The 22058-nt window shown below is 41.2% G+C and overlaps 1 protein-coding gene across 1 annotated transcript in view; it reads left to right on the top strand.

The window, feature by feature from the left end:
• The window catches only part of LOC138201251 (receptor tyrosine-protein kinase erbB-4-like), a 296936-nt gene that overhangs the window by 129928 nt on the left and 144950 nt on the right, over nucleotides 1–22058 (top strand). The window contains exon 2 of the mRNA XM_069154588.1: nucleotides 3404–3555. Coding sequence (XP_069010689.1) covers nucleotides 3404–3555 — 152 coding nt within the window. The remainder of the gene's footprint in view (nucleotides 1–3403; nucleotides 3556–22058) is intronic.

The following is a 22058-nucleotide window of genomic DNA, read 5'->3' as shown; positions in this document are numbered from 1 at the left end:
GTATTATATCAGATGTATGCCATGCAATCAGCTTCTGTAAGCCCAGGGTGAACACCGGCAGCTGCAAGTGATCCTCTGTATAAAACTGCCACAAGGTGTTAGTACTGTGTGCTCTAGTGAGGGGAGGAATGCTAATTTATGGTCGACCATATGGAAACAGCGACAGCACTGTTGGTTGGTGACCAGAGCTCCGAGGGCAGTGCGAGGTTACTGTTACTGGACCATGCCGTCATCACGAACACTCATCTAGTTATTGTTTCTGATGCTTATTAAGCTGCTCAGCAGATGGACAATAATCTAGGCCGTGATTACCATCAGAGGCAGTAGCTTGTAACTCATACTTAGCCGCCGAAGCTCATCTGGGGACATTAGGGGACAAAGGACAGCTCTGACCTCAAATGCAGTACTTCATTCAGTGTGCCGAACAGAAAATCTTGTATTTTGCTCAGTGCAAGGCAGTGTTACAGCTTAATTTCTACAAGGTCGTCCTGTTTATTCCAGGCACGTTAGCCAAGCTCAGCTATTGACAGTGTTTACTTATGTAAGTGACATTTGCAACTTTATTTAATTCAGTCAGTTACTGGCTATTGGGATGACCTTTTGCTGGCTTCACAAGCAGAAGCCTATAAACCTCAGAGTCTCGCCAGCTTTATAGGCATTCAATAATCGCACAAGGCACTATTGATGAAGTTGTTGTGGGCACAACCTATGAAATGAAATGGGAAAAGAGCAGACATCATGACTATGTAGACGCTATGTAATCCTGATGAGGATATTTATGAAATTAAAATTCATGAAAATGCGGCTCTGGGGCATTTGAGTCTGTTTGCAAACACTTAAACATTTGTTGGTTTTATGTCAGAACAGCTGACTGCGGTGATTGTGGAGAGACAGTGATATATGTATTGTGGTCATTTCTATTGGCTGTCTGCTGGAGATACATGGGAGCTATCTGTCTATTTATCTATCTGTCTGATAAATGTGCACTTTTGCATTATCTGGCTACTCACAAGCTTGCTATCTATGACGGAGCATTGCAGGAAAAACCTTTATATTCCCCTCTAGACCATATAAATGAAGCCAGATGCATTTCCATCCATTGGCTCATACTATCATTAATTACTTATATTGGAAGATCTTGAATTGTTATGATTCATTGCCTTAATCTATCACTTCTGGGATGGAATTCCCTGCAAACACATTAAATCAATTTACACACATTGGCAAATATACTACACGTACTGTATGGAACAAAGACACTGAATATCATTGGCATTCTCATCTTTAATGTGCCAGAGTTAAATCCATCAAAGAGATAAAATAGATTTTCCTTTATGGTACAACCATAAGCTTTAAACAATATGAAGATTCATCTGTTCCTGCAGTCTATTCCTGCATCCTTGGCAGTATGTTAAACAGTCGAAGACTCAAGTGTCTTATAGCGTGCAGTCCTGGGTAAGCAGGTTGGCCAATATAAAGAGCATAGACCATGTTTTATACAGCATTTACAGTGATGTGCGGTCTCAGATGTAACATATTGAGCATGGATACAAATGGATTCAATCATGCAGTGAGAGGGTGAAAATACATCCTAGGGTCTGTTATTTACAGCCTGCCCACGTTCATACACACACATGCAGACATATCACCAGTAGGATCACCAAGCTTTGCAGAAAAACCTGCAACAGTTCACACATCCTCTATATGTGCTCCCCACATCACAGATGGTTTTGTTGTGGTTCACTTAGCAGTCAGCACCATCTCAAGGACATAGAGAGCTTTATCTTTCCATGGTGTCTCATTAGAAATCACATGCTTAAAAAAGAAAGAAAGAAAAAATAGCCACATATATGTACTGAGCGTTGGAGCAGACAGGGTTCAGTAGTCAGCAGGCTCACTGGAGGCATGCTTGAGGAATCAAATCGGTAAAAAAAAAAAAAAAGTTAATTTCACCAGACATCACGTGACACAATGCCCCTTTCCTCTGATCCCATCGCCCTGCCCCAAGGGTGCAATAAAAGTTTATTACACCTATCTTCCCTTTATGACCCCCCCACCCCCACCCCCCATACCTCCACCACGCTCTCCTCAAGCCCACGCTAACTGTTATTGAAAACACCCAGGTCTGCCATATATCATTCCTGAGCAGCGCGGTATGCTATGTGTAACCTCGCTAATCAGCAGCAGCTCGTACGGGTATTGTCCAGGTCACATTGGAATAGCTCCACTTATCTAATATCTGCTTAGATGTGGAAGTATTTAAACACAGTTTCCCTGAGGCTGCATCGTCTTTTTCTCGTATGTATCTGTTGTTTAAACGGGGGTAGTGAATAGAAAATGGAATGAAAAGATTTTGCCACAGCGAGGCTGTGCGAAGGAAGGGGGTAAATGAGTTTGGCCTAGCTTATTGCTAGCCGAGAGGGTAGAGTGCATGCAGGTTGGACTAAAGGGGGATGTAAGGTGTATAATGGAGAGCACACTATTGACCATAGTAGGATGTGTAATGGATCTTGGATTAAAATGCAAAGCATCAGTGACGATCTTTCAAGGTGGAGGTGTTCAGAGAGAGGGGTAACAGCTCATGGGTGACAGTGTGACAAGACTCGGGGGAAGGACCCGTCACCCTTTCGTCACAGTGATGGCTTCTCTGTCATCAAGCGTGAAGAGGGTGCAGGTGGGAGAAACCACCATGGCAATACAAATGACACCAATGCCTCAGAAAAGCAAATGTCAGTGTCCGTATCTGTATGTCTGCTGCAATTCAGCAAGTTTACTGAATCTGAACCACCAGAGAATAATGCTGTAGCTTCTGTTTGCAGTCCAGTAGAGGACACTTCAGTGGGCAGTAAAGCAACTCCAGAAGTTACAGGGTGTTGTCCATTGATTGTTATTTTGGTTTGGAGACAACGTTCCGCACAAACTCAAGATTCAAACGTTGGGATTTATAGTATGGGCTGTTTCTCAGCCTGTGTCCATGTAGGCATATGTGTGTGTTTTCATGCTAGACTAGACAACACCAGCTGATTGGGCAGATGGCTTGTGTCGTCTAGGGTGGGCAAGGTGTGATGGGCGGAAATGGGTCTGTTTAATTACTTGTCTAGTGAGCAGCCCAGCTCGGCACTAAAGAGCTCTCATCCACCCTGTGAGCGCCAAGGGGTGAAGCAAGAAGGGGTTGAGGTGTAATTGGGGTCCGGTGGAGCCCTCGTCTTACATGACCAGCACAGTCACTGTGTATGGACTGATGTTTACACCACAGTTTAGATATTTTCCAGAACAGGTGTGAGAACATTTTCTCAGTCAGAAACTGTCAGAAAACAGATTGGGACCAAAAAAAAAAACCTACATGTAATACAGCTGTATTGACCATGTCTTTTTCCTCTCTCCCTGTCTCTTATTGTCACAGTATGTGCCGGCACTGAGAACAAGCTGAGCACGCTTTCGGACCTGGAGCAGCAGTACCGCACTCTGAGGAAATACTACGAGAATTGTGAAGTCGTAATGGGCAACCTTGAGATCACAAGCATTGACCGCAGTCGTGACCTCACCTTCCTCAGAGTAAGTACAAAACACCATGATACAGTATACTTATCGATTGTGACTTTGATTTTGTGCCCAATAATAATGACCATCCAGACATCCACATTTGTGCCTGTATAAGTAATTGACAAAGAAGTTCAGAATGTGAACTTTGTCATCACCATCTCCTCACCGCTCTTTGTTACGAAGAGAAGGCCTTGTGCTCAGATCTTTTTCTGCCAATCACCCTTCATGTTAATCTATATAGCCAACGACAGATGTTCTAATCAAGGATAATCAGATTTATTCTCTTCTTAGAGTGTCAAACTGATTGTATGCTCGCACTACTGTGGTCTGAGGCATTAAATAATCAAATCCTGTAACATGAGTCACAGACAGAAAAAAGAAAAGTGGTATGTCACTGAACCTCCATTTCACCAGTGTCAGTAAGCCACAGCATTTACCATGTGTAGCTTTACTTCGGTGGCCCATCCAGGTAGATACGATCGCTTGATTTGAACTTAACCAGTACTGGTATCAAATATTTTTCAATGATATCCCGCCCTATTTGCACACATCAGCATGTTACAGTAAATGATTGTTGTGCTCTAATGCAGAAGTCAGTACATGCTTGGGTGAGGGAGGTGAGGAAGAACTGCTTACATCAATGTTTTGTTTGACTTTTGTTTGATGGATACACACAAACACAGTGTCAGGTGATGAGGCCAGAGCAGTAATAGTGTGGTAATGACAGGTTGGAAGGAGGTTACCGCAGACAAATTTGCAGGGGAAAGAAAACATAGCCTGTTTTTAGTGAAATCAGCTGCTCCTCGTGACCCCTGTCAGCCCCTCCACTTCTCATGAACATCACCCTGGACTAGGCTGGCTGCACTCTGCACTGCTAACGCCATCCAACTCCAATTGATTCCAGTCTATCTGGGGAGCTTGGGAGCTCCCCTGTCGTTACACTAAAGTGCTGACTGCACTAATGGGCCAATATTGCTGTGGTGAATGAACTGGGCTAAGGAGTCTTTGCAGAGAAGGCAGTCCCCCAACAAAGCAAGCTGTGCTTTCAGAAATCGCTCCTTACGGCGATGATTTAACGTTAATGTGGCAAAATGATTTGTTTACATCAGGTAAAAGTAATGAGCTAACTTGTCTTCTGTTATTTATTTAGTTTGTAAGGACCAAGAAAAACAACAACAAGATTGATCAAAGCACCAAAACAAAGCACAGTCATTAAGTGTTCTGCATTGTGCACAGCAATTCTGATAACACCCCCTGTGATGCCAAACAAAACCAAGATGATATTAAGAAAGTGGGAGCAATGGATGGTAAAGTGCTGCCATTAGACTCCTGCAGAGGTAATAGGCTCCACTGCCTTATATGAAAATAGTTGGTTGAGAGGGAGAGGCAGTTCATAAACCAACTGTGATTGTTGTTTAACTACACAGAACCATTGTAGACTTTGAAAACCCCACCACTGCGGTGCCTTTTTACAGTGTCATCTGTACAAGCTAGCATTACATAGAAGGCAGTATTTGCAGGTTGAGGTTAAAAGTCCATTAGTACAATCCCCTCCTTACATCCCTACATTACACCTCCAATCATTTGCAAAACAGCTCCCTGTGGCACCAACTTGCCAGGCTCTTGCACCTTTCCATGGCTGGCAATTAGCATGGGTTAATTGAAGATGCTAATTTGGAACACAGGGTGCTTGGCAGCAAGGGAGCCAAAGGGCAGGGTGCAGTGTGTATTTTAGGGGATGTTATTATTTTTATGATAAAACATATTAATAACATGCTTCCCCAGGGAGGGCAAAAAATAATTCACCTTGAAGAAGAGGAGAAGTGAAGAAAAAAACTATTGTGCCGCAGCTTAACGTACCACCTGTCTCTGGGAGGTGATTGAAACTGATGCCTGTGCATTGGCTCCTTCTTTTGAAGATAGCCAAGAGATTGATGGCTGCCTCCCAAAGCCCCTCAAACAGCTTTAGCAGTAAATAGAGTCCATCTTCCAAACTGCCTCCACAGCAGATGAATCAACGCTCACACCTTGATTAATAACTGCATTTCAGCACTGAGGCTTTGTCCCCGCTCTCACGTGCACACATTCACACAAACAGCCCGACACTGAGCTTTAACCGCATGCAGTGTTTTACATCGTCAGTGTTTAAATCACCACTACAGCCATAGTTTCATTCCTTTGAATCTTTTCCTCATATTATAAGCACAATGTACATTTGCATACTGAAATTGAAATGACAAGTTGTACGCAGCTCAACCTAGTCTCATGTGATGTTTCCCTTTTTATGTGAATGGGACGCAGAAGAAAAGCACAGAAAGCCACACTGTGCATCTTTCTTTTCCCTCATGTCACTTTCGCATGTGAGCTCATAAACAGATCTGCGATTATAAAATATTAATTTTCCCTTCGTCTCCCCTCCCCCCTCAGTCTCAGTGGGAACCCACAACCACACAGTCAAACAGGATTGTTTGTCTTGCCATTGCAACCATTAGTAAACATGGAATTTACCCCTCCCACCCCCCCAATATTAATGTGGTGATCAGCTGGTTTATCAGCCCAGTACCAGTCCACTGACTTCCCACCTCTGTCTCTGTAGTTGTAAATACATTATGGAATTATCATCTACAAACAGAACCATGTAATATTTCCAACAGGCCTCGTGTTATTGGTACGAGAAAAGACTAAAGAGAAATTTGAAATAATGTGTCAGTATGGACAACAAACACTGAGTATTGCAAAAATAGCTTATAAGATAAGAGGAACTGCTCCATTGCCTCCCTCTTTCCTTTTTCTTTTCTTCCCCTTATACCTTGTTCATACTTCCAACATTTGTTGTTCAGTTCCAATGTATATAATAACTGCTATATAAATATCTTTCAATACAATGTATGTCAGTGCTGTCGATAAATGTAACATGTGGATGAGGCAAACCATGAAATAGTAAAACAAGAACAAATTCAATGCCTAATCTGGTTTAACATCTGGCACTATAGAAGCTTTTAGGAAATGATGGTGGGGGTCTGTTAATGGGGTCCTCAGTAACACTTGGATGAAGTGTGCACTTGACCCTGCACTCCTTCAATGAACTCTCAGGTGTTGTCATGATGCAAACTACTCAGAGACTGCACCACTGAGCTGACTCAAGGGTAGAGATTAAAGATATTTAGACACTTAAGTCTTTGAAAAAAGGCAATATACAGTATAGATACCAGTACATCTGTTCAAACTGTCAGTAATTCTCGGTGGGATGGGAGAGCATTGCTGTAGGCATCAGAAGTGTCCTCATGCTCTGCACGTGGAGTCCCAGTTGACTTGACCTTGCTGTGCTTTAGAGTGAAGGTGCCGGTTATTGGTTAATAGGGATTGAGGAGTGAACCAGCATTTTGCCAAAGGGAATCACATGCTCACATAATGGCAATGCAAGTATTTTGCAATGAGCATTTAAGGCCAAGGGAAAAGCTGGAGCGCAGTGGGTCTAACTGGAGCTGTTTTTCTCTGCTCTAATATTGATATAAACCTCTGAGGCTGGATGCTTTGTTATCCTGCCCCAGCTGTAGCTAGACTGAGAGCCATCACAGAAATGTTACGCAACAAAGTTTACAGCAAGTTCTTCAATGTTTGCAAGCTGAAGGTTGTACAGAGGAGGATGCTTTGATGAAAATTTAGAGAGCCTGTGGTTACATACTCCTTGCTCTTAAAGAAGGTAAAGGTGACCAAAATCTGTACTTGATTAAAAGTACTGTCACTTTATGAAACAAGTATTCAAGTAGTCACAACAGTGCTGACAGAAATAACTAATTGAATTAGAGAAATAAATTAAAATAAAATACAAAAAAATGAAGGAACAGAAAATTGACAAAATACCAACACACATTACTGTCTTTTTCCCAGTATTAATGTATTTTATGTAGACATAACTGACATAATTGCAACCAATGATTACTCAGTTAAAGGTAATAAAGTGAGGTAAAAAAATACAAGTGAACACACCCGTTTTTATGGTCAGTTTGTGATGAAATATCACATAATTTCCTGATTAGATAATCTGCTACATATACCCCACAACAATATACTGTATCCCTCAAATACTGTCTAATATGAAAAAGAGAAAATAAAGAGCAAAATAATTAATGTATCAGATATGCATGGACCATGTGTGTTAAATCTGAACATACATGCAAAAATGCATGTGTAAACAAATTGCAATGTCCTTAAATTCCATTATCTTTATTCCATGTCCCAATTCGGATCCCAGGCAGCCACAGATCAGATGTAAGCCCACTGCAGCCAAGGCAACACAGACATTAAGATTACAGAAGTGTACAGATCAGTCTCTAATTTTACTGAAAATGTCAGATATCATCAAGGCTAATTAGGAGATAATGGTGTGATATTTGATCATGAATTCCCTTAATACAAGTGTGTTCACTTCTTAAATTTGATGTGGGGAATAATGAAACATTATATTAGTTATGTCTACATTAAAAAAAGGTAACTACTTTTTTACCACGTGGATCATTTACTTTCTTCTGTCTGTCATCAGGCTACATGATTGTCCATGACTAGTTTGATGGTTAATGCAGGTGTAGATATGTAGAATATTTAAATAACAACAGAAAGCAGGACTACTTTTCAAGCATTTTATCCTGAGTGAAGATAGAATTGAACTTACTTGCTTTAGCTCAACACATGTTTATTATTTTCTGTCAGTTTAGTAGCAGTGCATTCTCAGCAGCAGATATAGATTATGCAGATATAGATTATGTTAAAGGTCAAATTTGGGCATGCACACGTATTAAAAACACAACAAAATCAACACATAAAATAGAAATACATTGTACATAGTAGGTTAGAAATGGATGCAATCAGATACTACCTACTATAATGTTTTGTTGTTGTTACGAAGGGGCATTGACTAAACTCACCTGCAATATGTCAAATCTGTTATTTCGTATATTTATAAGTGTAAATTGGCTGTATTATATTGTAGGGTGGTCATCAGCCTGATCGTATTGATATTATCATTATACAGTATGATGAACTGAATTCATTATTTTAAATAAATAATTTATACGGTTTTACTGCTATGCAGGTCTGACAAGGTAAAGTTACACTGTTAATGATCCATTACTAATACAACTTCCATCTGTTATATTCCTTATTTGTTGGCCATTCATATCCAAAGTACTGCTATTTTAAATGGTGTATATAGAGTTGTTTTTAACTGCTATTTCCAACAGCATTTCTCTCCCTGTACTCGCATGTCCCTGTCTTCTGATGTCTCTCTTCATACTTCTTTTTGACTGGCATATTTGTCCCTCAGGCGCCATCAGTGCCCTCCCCAGTTCCCTAATTTTTGATGCACTGTTAGATGAGTGCAGATTACGTTGGCCCCCTGCTCCTCAGCAAACTCCTACAATATTAATGAAGACTGATGAAGTGCTAGGGAGCCCCTGTCTTTCAGCCTCGACCTAGATTGGATTGACAATCGCAATTAGCGTCTCCTCAAGTTCATTTCCATCACTTTAATTTGACACGAAGAAGGACAGTGTGGGGTTGGAAGTGAGACCACAGAGAGAAAGAAGTCCTGAGGAGAAAGGTTGGCGAGGGAAAATGGGGTGAAAGAGTTTGACCAGGAACTAGTTTGAAAGCTAGACAGCGGAGAGAAAGAAAACGCTTTAGCAAACACAAAAAACGTACAGGTCCCTGGAAGTTTTTCGCAGAACACCGAAGCGATTTCCTGCACCTTACTTTGTACATTTTTCTCTTACTTTTTGTCATATACAGTAGTAGCCGGAGTGAACTCTGTACTAGAGTCAAATTCACCTTAACACCTTTAAGCTGGGTCTAGGATGTGATCTCCACCTTGCAGTTTCTGCTCTGAAGTTCTGCATTTTTTTTTAAGTGTTTGCCTAATAACAGTATTTAACTTCCTACATTTTCTCTCTCACCTGCAACACTCACCAAATAGATAGCCTGTCAGTGGATGTGTGAGAGAGATGAATGTGTGAGATACGGGAACCTCAGCGCCTCAAAATGAATAATTCTGCATCCTTGTGCAGAAGAAGCGGAAGATGGTTGTCAGAGGTTGATGATATGCCATGTTTGTGCGTTATTCTCTGCAAGTTGTTATTTGTGTACATGCGTGTGTGTGTGTTACTATGGCTCATATGAAATGTGACATTCATTTTAAACTCACATTCCCTCAAATTGATCAGAGCTATTGGTGGTTTCTGTGTCTGCAGGTTTGTGTGTTTGTACTTGTTCACAGGGTTAGGACCTGTCTCAATGTTTGAGTGGCAGATACATTTCCTTGCTCCCCTTCCTGATGTTGGTTAGGCATTATCATTTTCTTCCCTCAAATGAGCCAATGCACAATTTTCCATTAGCGCTGACCTGAAGACCTTTGGAGGGCAGTGAGACCTGTGCTGACCTGTTTTGTAATGATAGTTACTGTGGAAAAGGAAACCTGTGTTGAATGTCAATGGTCAGAAAACTGCTACCCTCAATGTGTGAAACTTTTTAGCTCATGAGACATTTTGCTTTTACGCAAGTTAATTGCATCCAGCACAGAAACAAAACCTCTTGATGTCTTCTTAATCTACAGGAACTTTATTCTGATGTAGTGATTTTTGTGCTGATTTTGTGCCCCCTTATAGAGACATGGGGCTTTGTGTTAGGGCTTTGTCCTGTCCAACATCCATGTCTACATTATTACAAACCACAGCCTGCAATTTCCTGACCGTTAAATCGTGGAAGGACGAGTTAAATTACAGAGTAGCACGGTGAATATTTCATTTCCCACCTCCCCCTGTAATGTTAATCCTATCCAAATGGGGCTTCACTCCATCTTAACTCTATTGTGATTGTATGATGATCTTCAGAGAATATGAGGTCAAATATCTCTGCCTAATTGTAATGCCTCCTTTATTATGCATCACTGGAAAAAGGCCATGGCTTTCAGTCATTTAGAAGCTACTGCTTTAAAAATCATGCTGTCAGACAGAGCAGGAGATGCATGAGACTTTCTCACTGCACTGTGTGCACGCACGCACGCACGCGCACACACACACACACACACACACACACACACACACACACACACACAAACCAGAGGTGATAGTACTTATCGTAACATAGCAGTGCCAGACTGAATAGAGAGGCAGACGAGAGTTGAAGCAGAAGCGGGCTGTGACAAAAGCCCACCCTGCTTGTCTGATGCCTTTCAAACTCCATATCTGCCTTCTTTTGCAGACTGCCAAAAAAAGGGTGAATGATATAGACCAACTTCTCAGGAGGATTGAAATCAATTTCCACCCGCTGTGACTGAGATGAGAGAGTCCTTTTCAAGAATGGCAGGTGTTAAGGCTTATTGCCAGAGAATTGTTCCTCTGGAACCTGACTCGGTCTTCCTCATTAACAAAACCCAAATGATAACAGCACATTTAATTCTCTCTGGCTTTATTTAGACTCCCCCCCCTAACACACACTTTTCATGCATTCAACCTGTGCTGGGAAGTCCATCCATCCATCCATCCATCCATCCATCCACCCATCCATTTATTTTCTTCTGTTTATCTGGGATCGGGTCGCGGTGGCAGCAGGCCAAGCAAGTTGGCCCAGACTTCCCTCTCCTCTGCATCATTTTCCAGCTCATCCTGGAAGATCCCGAGATGTTCCCAGGCCATCTGGGGGATATAATCCCTCCAGCATGTTCTGGGTCTTCCCCAGGGTCTCCTGCCAGTTGGGCGTGCCCGGAAAACCTCCAGTGTGAGATGCTCAGGAGGGTCCTGATCCGATCCCCGAACCATCTCATCTGACTCCTTTTGACGCAAAGGAGTAGCGGCTGTATTTCGAGTTCCCTCCTGATGTCCGAGCTCCTTACCCTTTTTAAGGCTGAGCCCGGCCACCCTATGGAGGAAACTCATTTCAGCCACTTGTATCTGCGATCTCGTTCCTTTGGTCACGATCCGGAGCTGGTGAGGGTCGGAACATAGATCGACCAGTAAATGGAAAGCTTCGCCTTTTGGCTCAGCTCACTCGTCACCAACACGGTCCGGTGCAGCGCCAGTTTTACTGCTGAAGCCGCACCGATCCGTCTGTCGGTCTCCTGCTCCATCCTCCCCTCACTGTGAACAAAACCCCGAGATACTAAACTCCTTTGCTTGGGATAGGCACTCTGTCCCCACCTGGAGGAAGCAATCCGATCTCCCGGACCAGGGCCTCCGCCAGACGTTCTCAGTTCACCATCACTACATGTTTGGGCTTGCCAGGTCTTTCCAACCGACTCTTCCATCATCTGATCCAACTCACCACCAGGTGGTGATCAGTTGACAGCTCTGCTCCTCTCTTCACCCAAATGTCCAAGACATACGGCCGCAGATCAGATGATACGACTACAAACTTGATCATTGATCTCCGGCCTAAGGTGTTCTGGTACCAGGTACACTTACGGGCCACCTTATGCTCGAACATAGTGTTTGTTATGGCCAAACCGTCGCCAGCACAGAAGGCCAATAACAAAACACCACTCGTGTTCAGATCGGGCAGGCTGTTCCTTCCAATCACCCCCCGCCAGGTTTCTCCGTTGTTGCTCACATGAGCGTTGAAGTCTCCCAGGAGAACTGTGGAAATATGGACTCCAACACGTCGGCGCTCAGCCGGGGGCTCCTGAGTATCCCCACTCCTGCCAGGCGCCTCTCACCCTGGGCAACTCCAGAAAAGGACAAAGTGCAGCCGTTCTCCAGGAGCTTGGTTCCAGAGCCAGTGCTGTGCGTTGAAGTGAGTCCAACTCTATCTAGCTTGTACCGCTCCACCTCCTGCACCAGCTGCGGCTCTTTCACTGCTAGCGAGGTGACGTTCCATGTCCCTAGAGCTAATCTATGCTGCCGACGTTAAGGTGGCGGTTCTCGGAGGGGTGCTGGGAAGTCTATGCATGACAGTAAGGGACCTTGTGGGTTTGGCTTGCCTTGTCTAAACAGTGAGAGTGATCTCTCTGCCTGGTTGTCAATTTATTATTCTTTGCATGTTTTTTTTTATTTTTCAAACTTTGTAAACTATAATCTTGTGCTGTTTAAACAGGACATCACAATAGTATGACTTGCTGTCGAGTACCTATTCACATTGTCTATATTTTTTTAGCTGAGCATGGAACCACCACACAACCTCCACCTCCTTTCACCTCACCATATGTAGAATATACAACTCCCTGTGTTTGCACTGAACACTAGTGAGGAGATACAGAATTTTCCTTTATCGACATCATCTCCAGGGATATTGGGATGTTTCATCAGGTCATGTCTATGATGTCCAGTGAAGAGTTTTAGTTTTCACTCCAACACACCACTTTAGCTTCCTGCATTTAAATTTAAACTCCGGCTAATAAACTCAAAATCTGAACCACCAAAATTGTACTCCCTTCTAATTCCCCTCAACAAAAGCAACACTCATTAATCTTGTTACCTGATTATCGTACTTACCCACTATACTCCTGTCTCCCTAATCCCCCTTTCTTTTCTGCATGCAAGTGTTGCTTCCTTTTCTATTTCCATCTCTGCTCCCCCCCCCCTAAGCCCACCCCACCCCTCCAACCACCCTCAGCTCTCCTTGCACTAACTAGTCAGTGTTTGAATAAAAACTCATTAGAATTACATAGCCATTTAGCTAAGTGACATAGGGTGTAATTGTACCATCCATCAATTGCTGTGTAATAACACACTCGGAGGAGCTAAATGTTGATTAGCTGTCAGCCAATTTCACCAGTGGGTTTTGGGAATAAATAGCCAGAGGAGATGGAGTGGGGTGATGAGTTGGTGGGTGGCCTTGGAGGGCGTTGCGGTCAGGGTCGTTGACCCATGCAAGCCAAATTAACTTGGAAGGGATGAAAACAAAGTGTCAAAGACACACAAAGTATCACTTTCTGCCCCTGGCTATTGGACACCCTCTCGTTCTCTATCTGATAGTCACCCACCCACACTCGTCACATGGAACATCTTGCACCAAGCACAATTAGATGGCCAGTATGGAGGGATATATGTCAAATGCAAGCCAGTGCTATGGGATATTAACAGAATATGTGTGCCATTTTATATTGTTTTTTTGCTCACATTTTAATAAATCTATTTCACTAGGGTATCATCATTAAGCCCAGAACATAGAAAACATTCATATCTCCTCTTTTCAAAGATGGAAAATCTTAATGAGAAAACTTTTGGAGTTACCAAAGGACAGTGCACTGGAATTTGACCATTGACTCTAAAGCTCAAAACGCATTCCCTCTTTCCCTCATGAATTATTATTTCACTGGTGGTTTCACTGCAATTTAGGCGTCAAGCTTTTTAAGGCTACTAAACGCCAAAGGACATGATTAAAAGAACAGAATATTTAAGATTGGTGAGTCAGCTCACTCGCAGCAAAATTCAGGCTTATTGCTGTTTTTGAAAGCCTTAATTTCACCCTCATATCAAAAATAACTATGTTACTTCAATTTTTGACATTATCTCTGGCTGAAATCATAGGTCACGATCCAGTAGATTTGTTTTTATGTCTCTTTGTTGTGGTTTCTCCTTCACTTTAATTTGCTTTTTCTTCTATTGTGTTTGTTGGGGTTTATTTATTTTATTTTTTTATTTTATTTTTTTTCACCCGCACTATTTTTTGTCTTCTATGTAATTTGTTCACCTCTTCTGCAGTTCAGCTCACAGCATGTCCGCTGCATTGTTGTATGAGATTGACATGGATTGCACTTTTAATCCTCCATTTTCTTTTGTGTTCTTTATTTTTTACAAATTTAAAGCCTGAATGGTAGTCAATACAATCTACAGTAAATTCTGCTTGCTGGACAAAGCTTGTGTAAACCTCATAGTGGCATAAAGCTTAAATAAACTGATGTTTCAAAAGTATATATACTTTATATTACTCAACATAGTTGACATGGGTAAATCTCAAAATTGCAACATTTAAGTTAATGTTTATTTGTTCATGTTTAATACATACATTATTGAAAACAATTAAGATAATATGTACAGGAAATGTCTTTTTTAAGTAAAGTTGCATGCTGAAGGAACAGCTTAACATATACAAGATGATACTACTGTATACTCTTCTTGCAGCGTTTCATGTGTTCACTGGTCCTGATCTGGTTGATGTGGCCTGGACTTTTTTTTTTAAAATCATTCTCACTTAATTTTCTCCTGACTGCTTTACTCTTTGTCAGTCAGTAATTATCCTCTTATATGGTTCACAGTTTCATGGGCTTCTTTAATATATTGTCTTCATATCTGTGTCTTCAATGCAGCTCGACTGGGTGATCCTCGCTTAACTTGTCTATCAATATATTGGCTCTTGTTTCAGCCTCCCTCACTTGGTGGGCATTTCAACCAATCAGTGCAGCCATGACTTATTTAGGCTGGCCGGGACGTCAAACTTACTTTGCCTGGAATAGAAACAACTGTCGCTAGGCCTGGATTCTCTTAGATCCATGCAACAGGAGGCTCCAATGTTACGATCTGTCTTCCAAAAGTTACTGCTGTATTATCTAAGAAGGCAACATAAAAGAAGCCAAAAAAAGCTCAGACACAAATGTGACAGAGGTGGTGGGTGAGGAAAAGTTTTCTTTTTGTTCCATTCAGAAAGATCCCGATTGTTCTTCTAAACAGACGACAGAATAATTTAATCGCTCATAGAGTTGATGACACTATTTTATGTAGATTATATCCCATTGCGTGACAGTGACATAGTGTAGATAAAGGAACGGTTGAGAGGGAAGAGAAAGGGGGTGCATAGAAAAAGAGAAGCATAAAGAACAGAGCAAGACAGAGGATTAGAAAGAGATTCTCTTTTAGTATAATTACAGCTTTTACCATGAAATGAGTGCATTGTGTGGAGCTAACGGTGCCAGCTCCACCCATGTGAGCCATCGTATCTTCATCAGTAATGGGCCAGTGACTACTAGTGTAATTACATAGGCTTTTGTCTAGCCCTTTGCACAACTATCTGGGAAGTGAAAATTGCTCTGACTTTTACATCTCTTTCATTGACATCTACAGTAAATGGGCAAGTGCCAAAAAAAAGCGAGAGACGTCATACTAAAAAGATGGAGAGAGAGACAAAGAGAGACATATGGGAAGTAGAGTGAATTTGAATGGAAAGATGGTATTAGAAAAACGTCTTTGGAGAATGGTTATGATGATTTGTCAGGTTAGTAATATTCCAGATTTAGTTTGTGAGTGTGTTTAACATTTGGATATATATATCACAAAAATGTATGTCAAACTCAGAAGATATGCAACAAAGACCCTTGAAATGCTTCAGAAAGTCTACAGCAATGAAACAATGAGCTGGGTGACATTTTGAGTGGCATTCATGTTTTTAACAGTGACAGTCCAAGATATATCAGGTCAGGAGCACAACCAAGAGCATGCTGGTGGTTTTCTTTGACATTTGCAAGCACCTACTCACCGGACTGGGCTCCTTGCAACTTCTTTCTGTTCCCCAAAAATGTTGGCGTGCGCTTTCTGCAGTTTCTGAGATTCATGGTGTATTTGCTAATGCACACATATCAGTCGTCCTAAAAAGGTGCATAACTCTGGTACTGATGTCGACCAAGCTTCATAACTTGGAATATTTACAAACAAAAGTTATTTCTTTCCCCAGGTCCGTGCACATTACTGTGTTTCGCTGTGTTCGTGTTCGCCAACAGAAACAGTCTCAGATTTTTTTTGATCGTACCTCATATATGGCTATTGTGCAGTTTCACATTAAATTTACTGTGTACTTGAAAATTGGCTGAACCCTTGAAGGATGGTTGTCCAGCTTTGCACCTGTAACCAAACAAATCAGCCTTTAAATATTTACGTCTCAAATAGTTGGAAGGCTTTTTGTCCTTTCCAAAAGGGAGATTCTTCATTGAAAGTATTAGGAAATATTGTCATAGATTGCTGGGAATCGTTGACATATTTGTAAATCTTTGCGTTTTGTTCATAAATCTAGGCTATCCTAACTGATTTCCATTAATATTTCCTATACAATGGCCAGTGTGACTGTTAAACAGGCATTAAATCCCATTCTCTGTGGCAGTAAAAGGTCTTAAAAGTCTTCAATTTGACTTAGTGAACCCTGCAGAAGCCCAGTAATTGTAGTTATATAGTTCCCAGTTTCAAGTAATAGTCCTGGACCTGGAAACCTACTTAGACATTCAAATGGAGCAAAGCTTCAATAAAAAACACAATATGTCACTTCTCAGTTTTATTGTTCAACGTGGTCTGCAAGCAACATGCAACACGTAAAGTGGTTTGCTGTAATTCCACCATAACACTTCAGCATTTTAATTAAACATGATTGTTATCTGGGTTTGTTTCATTCTTAGAAATGCTGATGGGTCTCGCTGCCAAGTAAAACTCCACGGACTGAATACTGCCACTTGGTTGCAGTGTGTGTGTGTGTGTGTGTGTGTGTGTGTGTGTGTGTGTGTGTGTGTGTGTGTGTCTCAGTACTGAAGAGAGAAAGAGCGAGAGAGCACTGCCAAATGGGTCAGAAAACTGATTTCTTGGTTCCCCGTAGAGATGGCAAGACCTTTATCTTCAATTTCAGAGATTTCCTCTGTGGTCAGAATAAGAGGCCACATCACCTATTTCTCTTCCACTTGCACTTGTTTTATTGGGCCATCACTTAACTCAGACAAGACAAGAGTCGATAAAAAGTGGTCATTTTTAAGCAATTTTTAGAAGATGTATTGTCTTGCCAGCTGTTCATTCTTTACCCTTAGCCACACTGATTTACCTCTGTTGTTTGGACTTTGATATTCTTTATGGTAAGTGCTGTTTGCTGTGGTATTTTGTTTTTTTTCACTTACATTAGAAGGACTTTTTTAAGATATAGAAATTAGATGTTGTTACTTTTTTTTTACTTAAGTCAAAGACACATTTATCCTAACTGGATATCATCTTTGATTCAGTTCCTACGCTCATAGTGCCACGAGGTATGTATCTTTCTTTACAGAACATGCACATTACATGTGTAATGGGATCATTTTTGCCTCTGATATACAGTACAGCAGTATGATTATCAGCCTGCTAAACGTCTGCGTATGTGAGTGAGTTAGTTATCATGAAGTTCTGATCATCTCAACGAATTATTTCAGTTTCTATACAGAAAGAGTGGTAAAAATACAGTGCCAGTCAAACGTTTGGAGACAACCAGTCATTCAAAAGGTTTTCTTTTCTTTTTTACTATTTTATACAGTATAGAGCAATACTAAAGACATTAGAACCAATAAATAACTCCTATTGTTTTAGAATAGCAAAGTAGTCAAAGTTTGCCCTGAAAGCTTTGGACACGTTTGGCAATATCTGAACAAGGTTCAAGAGATTGTCACATCTAATGCACTTTATGTGCAACATGTTGAGGTAAAGGCATATTCTCACTTTTAGTTGAGTTTAAATTGTTTTCAATTCAGCAAAGCAAAGGCAGCAATCCTGAGTTAAACAAAATTGTGGCCTGCAGTAAAGTACTCAGTGCTTTAGGAAAAGCCCTGGAACACCCAGATAGAAGGCCCCATCACAGTGGATCAATACCAAGTAGAACTACTGTAACAATGTTCTTGTTTGTCCTCAAAGAGAGCAACTTTGCTGGTTGTTTAAATCCAGGTATTTCCAGGCTCTGATTTAAGACGATCAGCTCTCAGTATTCTCATGAATACCATTCTTGTGACTTTAACACGTTACATAAACAAACCACCAAGTTTTTACTCTACGAATCCAACCATGATCCATATGCAGGATGTGTCTTAGAGCAATGCAAAAAGGAACACACAAATTCCCAGACTGAGACCTCACCTTAACACGGCCACTGATTCTTCTTATCCTGTCCTCCTAAATTTATAGAGCCGCCAGCCCCATCAACCTTTATTAGCTAATAATGCAGTTATGGCCATTAAGCGTGGCTGAGACTCCCCCACAGCAACACTTAAGAGACTCAGTGGGACACTACTAGAGGACTGAAGTAACAGGACCGCTGTGTGACAACTCCCCTGCACCGAAGTGTATGAGTAGACTTCTAATTTGACGATGCTAAGACCAGCATAGAACCCCCAGAGGGTGATTGGTATGTCATTTAAATGTAGCCGAAAAGGCTAAAATGACTCCTGGTAAAATGTTGTTTGCTAAAATAATTGTGCCTTTAGACAGTAGACTGTGTCTGGCTTTACTAATTTTAAAGTTTGTGTTTCAGTAGAAGGAGCACTGTTACTGTTTTAATGTTGTAAAGTTGTAAGAAGAAAGATTTTGACCCACTCAGGGACTCTGATCTGTCAGAGCTGTATAGCCTGTATTGCACGGATGTGAGTGAGACCTACTCAGAATCCAATTCTAACATCCAGAGATTATTTGTGGTCACCTGCTGTAATACGCATTCCCAAAGACACCTGGACCTCAGTTTGAGAATGACTGTTTTCTACATTTCTGTGTTAAGATGCCCTGTCAAAATAGATGGTAAGTGTGCCCTATAGAGAGCAGACTGTAGATGATTTAAAGCTCCTGCAGGCACAGATTCAGATTCCCGCACTAAAATAAAGGCACAATGGAGTCTGGTTACTCCCAGAGCCATGGGTGTTGTTTTTGTTGTGCTGTGCGAGGTCCAAACTCTTAGAGAATGGTTGGAGGATGGCCTCTGTAGATCAAAGCAGAAATATAATCAACTGAGAGAGAGCGAGAGAGAGAGAGAGAGAGAGAGAGAAAGAGAGAGAGAGAGAGAGAGAGAGACCTCTATTTTATCTTCTCTCCTTGCTCAGGGCTGAAAACAGACTGTTGTTGAACTAAAAGTTGATAAAGAGAAAAAGGAGTGTACAGTATGTGCTCTCCACTTGCTTTTCAAGTACAAATGGAACAGTCTGTTTTGATGAGTCACATGGACAGCACTCTTCCTTAAAATATGAGGTCTATTTTTATGGTGTGCAGTAAACATGAGGAGGCAAATCTGAGGTAAACCTTACTTTGTATTTACCCTTTTTAATCATGTTGCATCAAGTTGTTTTGCAGGAGGGAGAAAAGCACTTAAAACCACTAAAAGACTATCCATTTTTTACATCTGGTCTCTGTAGGTGATGAGTTAGAACAAGTCTGAGTATCACAGCGCACACACAAAAACTCACAGAATCCTCTAGGTTGTTTCCAACATCTCCAAGGGGGGAATCCATTCTCAACCAATCACACTTAAGTGTCTTTGTAATTAAAGGTATTTCTACCTCAGCACTGAAGAGAAGTTTACCCAAGAGGTCTCATGCTTTTACCCTGTAATCTTAGAATGGCACTCAAAATCGGAGAACATTTGGATGGACAAATCACCAGTAAAGGTAATCTGAGTTATTTGTATAATGAAGCATTTGGGGCCAATACTGATATTAATAAGTAAAATACAAAATACAGTAATGATAAATCAATGAGAATGTGTTCATCAAAAAGTTGTGATAGAGATATGTAATGAAGGCCAGATATTTAAAAAGTTTAAGGATAAACGTCAATGTCCTAAATGACATCAGTGCATTGAAACAATGAACTGTAATGTAATAATTGTAGAAAGACCCACAAATAGAACTGTTTGTAAATTACCCAAGGCATTTTTTCTGCATTATTTTGCAGAAAAACAGTTTTCCTATTGGACTACAAATACGCAGATACTGATATATCTGTTATAGGCCAATATTGGCTGAAAAGTTCTAAATAACAGTTACAAATGTGACAAAATGTGTTGGTTCATCTTTTGATCCCAGGTGAACTGTCATCTGTCAGTAAACTGTACACATCATGTTCATGTTTATCAGTCAGTGCGAGGCAAAAAACAAACAAATTTGGGGTATGTAACTGGGAATGTAAGACTGTGTGGTGTCAAATAGTAGCAAAGTTGGATGGTTTCTCTTGCAACCTCGCTTTGGTTACTGACTTTCTCTTTACATTTTTCATTGTTTTCATTAAAGGTTTGTATATATTTATGTGGTACAGCTGCTGTGCAAATACACAAAAAAGAGTTTTAGGTTATAGTGATCCTTTTGGTTAACATACACACAGTAAATTTGCATCTCAGTCAAAACACTAATAGAAACTGTAGTGTAAAGGCTGAGGAGTCGAACTTGAAAAGTGGAACCAAGATGCTTACCACCAACACGGTGTGAAGTATATCACAGAATCATTATAAACTTTCATTACAGTGTAAATTTTCTCCTATTTCCAGAAAACTTTACAACACCATTGGGATTTGGCTCCCAGGCCTGATTAGAGAGCTAACCATGGGCTACATGGATCTAGGGCCACCTCCCACCCCAGGCCACACATCAGCACATAGTAGGGGAGCGTAGGGAAGTGATTACTCTCGGATTAAGACTTGCCTCACCGCAGATATGTGCGGCATAATTAAATAATGGCTGCCTCCACCCGAACAGTCCCAATGCAGATGAGCCTCCCAGCCTCGTCAGATCGCCACAATATTAACCATGACACAGGCGTAACCAGGCCGGTAATTAATGCACTGAATCAATTACAAATTAGTCAATTTGTGGAATTCCCCACAGGAGTCCACTCATTACCAGTGCTCTGATGGAGTCGCAACTTCTCCTCATGGGAAGGTGTGTCACTTCACTGTTCTCCTTTACTGTCCGTCTTTATCTTTTCTCGAGGTAGGATTTGGAAGACAAATAGAGGAGGAAATTAATGCTGCCTGCAACCTGGCATTACATTGCAAATTAAAATGTCAGCTAGACAACAGTAGATTACAGGTATTTCCCAACTAGAGAAGAGCATGAAGCTGATTAAAGCAAATGATGGCACCTTTAGAAGGTAGCTGAGGGGATACCATTAGTTGGCACCATTGTGACAAATCTCGCCTAAATCTGCTATACTATTGCTCAAAGCTTCAGTATTCTTCGATGTGATTCTAGTCATGATACGCTGTTCAAATGAGCATTTTTTTTTTTTTTAATTTCCCCTCGGGGATTAATAAAGTAACTACCTAACCTAACCTAAATTTGCTCAGCCGCTCTGAAGGGCTGACCAATCAGCAACAAGTGTCAGCGGTTTAGTGCATTTGTCCTGCCTCTCCCTCACTGTGATTGGATGGCTGGTGTACGTGACGAGTGCAGAGTTTTACGCATAGTTTGACATTTTTTAACTCTCAGTGGCTGGAAGAAAACGTTTAGCGCCCAGCCCGGAATAAACACTCAGCACCTTGTCACGCTGATGCCATTCAGTAAAAACAATTTTTTTTTTTTTTTTAAATGATGTGCTTCGGGAAAAAAAATGCCCTTTGTACTTGCAGCTGAGGCAGGGAGTCAGATGGTTTTGTCGCATGCTAATTGATTAAAATGAACCCGAGGTCTAGTGGAGTGGAGTGAGGCTAGTGGCACCAGGCTAGTGGCAATCAAGCCAGGTAGACTTTGCACTATACAGGTACCCCTCAATGTACAGCTTTAAAAGCCGGTACATTTTCCACAACATGTAATGCTGTAAGCATTTTGTAAATGTTTATAT

Source organism: Embiotoca jacksoni, unplaced genomic scaffold (genome assembly GCF_022577435.1).
Source record: "Embiotoca jacksoni isolate LCO1_2020_lvr unplaced genomic scaffold, fEmbJac1.0.p SCAF_2, whole genome shotgun sequence".
Taxonomy (NCBI): domain Eukaryota; kingdom Metazoa; phylum Chordata; class Actinopteri; family Embiotocidae; genus Embiotoca; species Embiotoca jacksoni.
The sequence above is the reverse complement of the archived record's forward strand: the minus strand, read 5'-3'. Positions and strand labels throughout refer to the sequence as shown.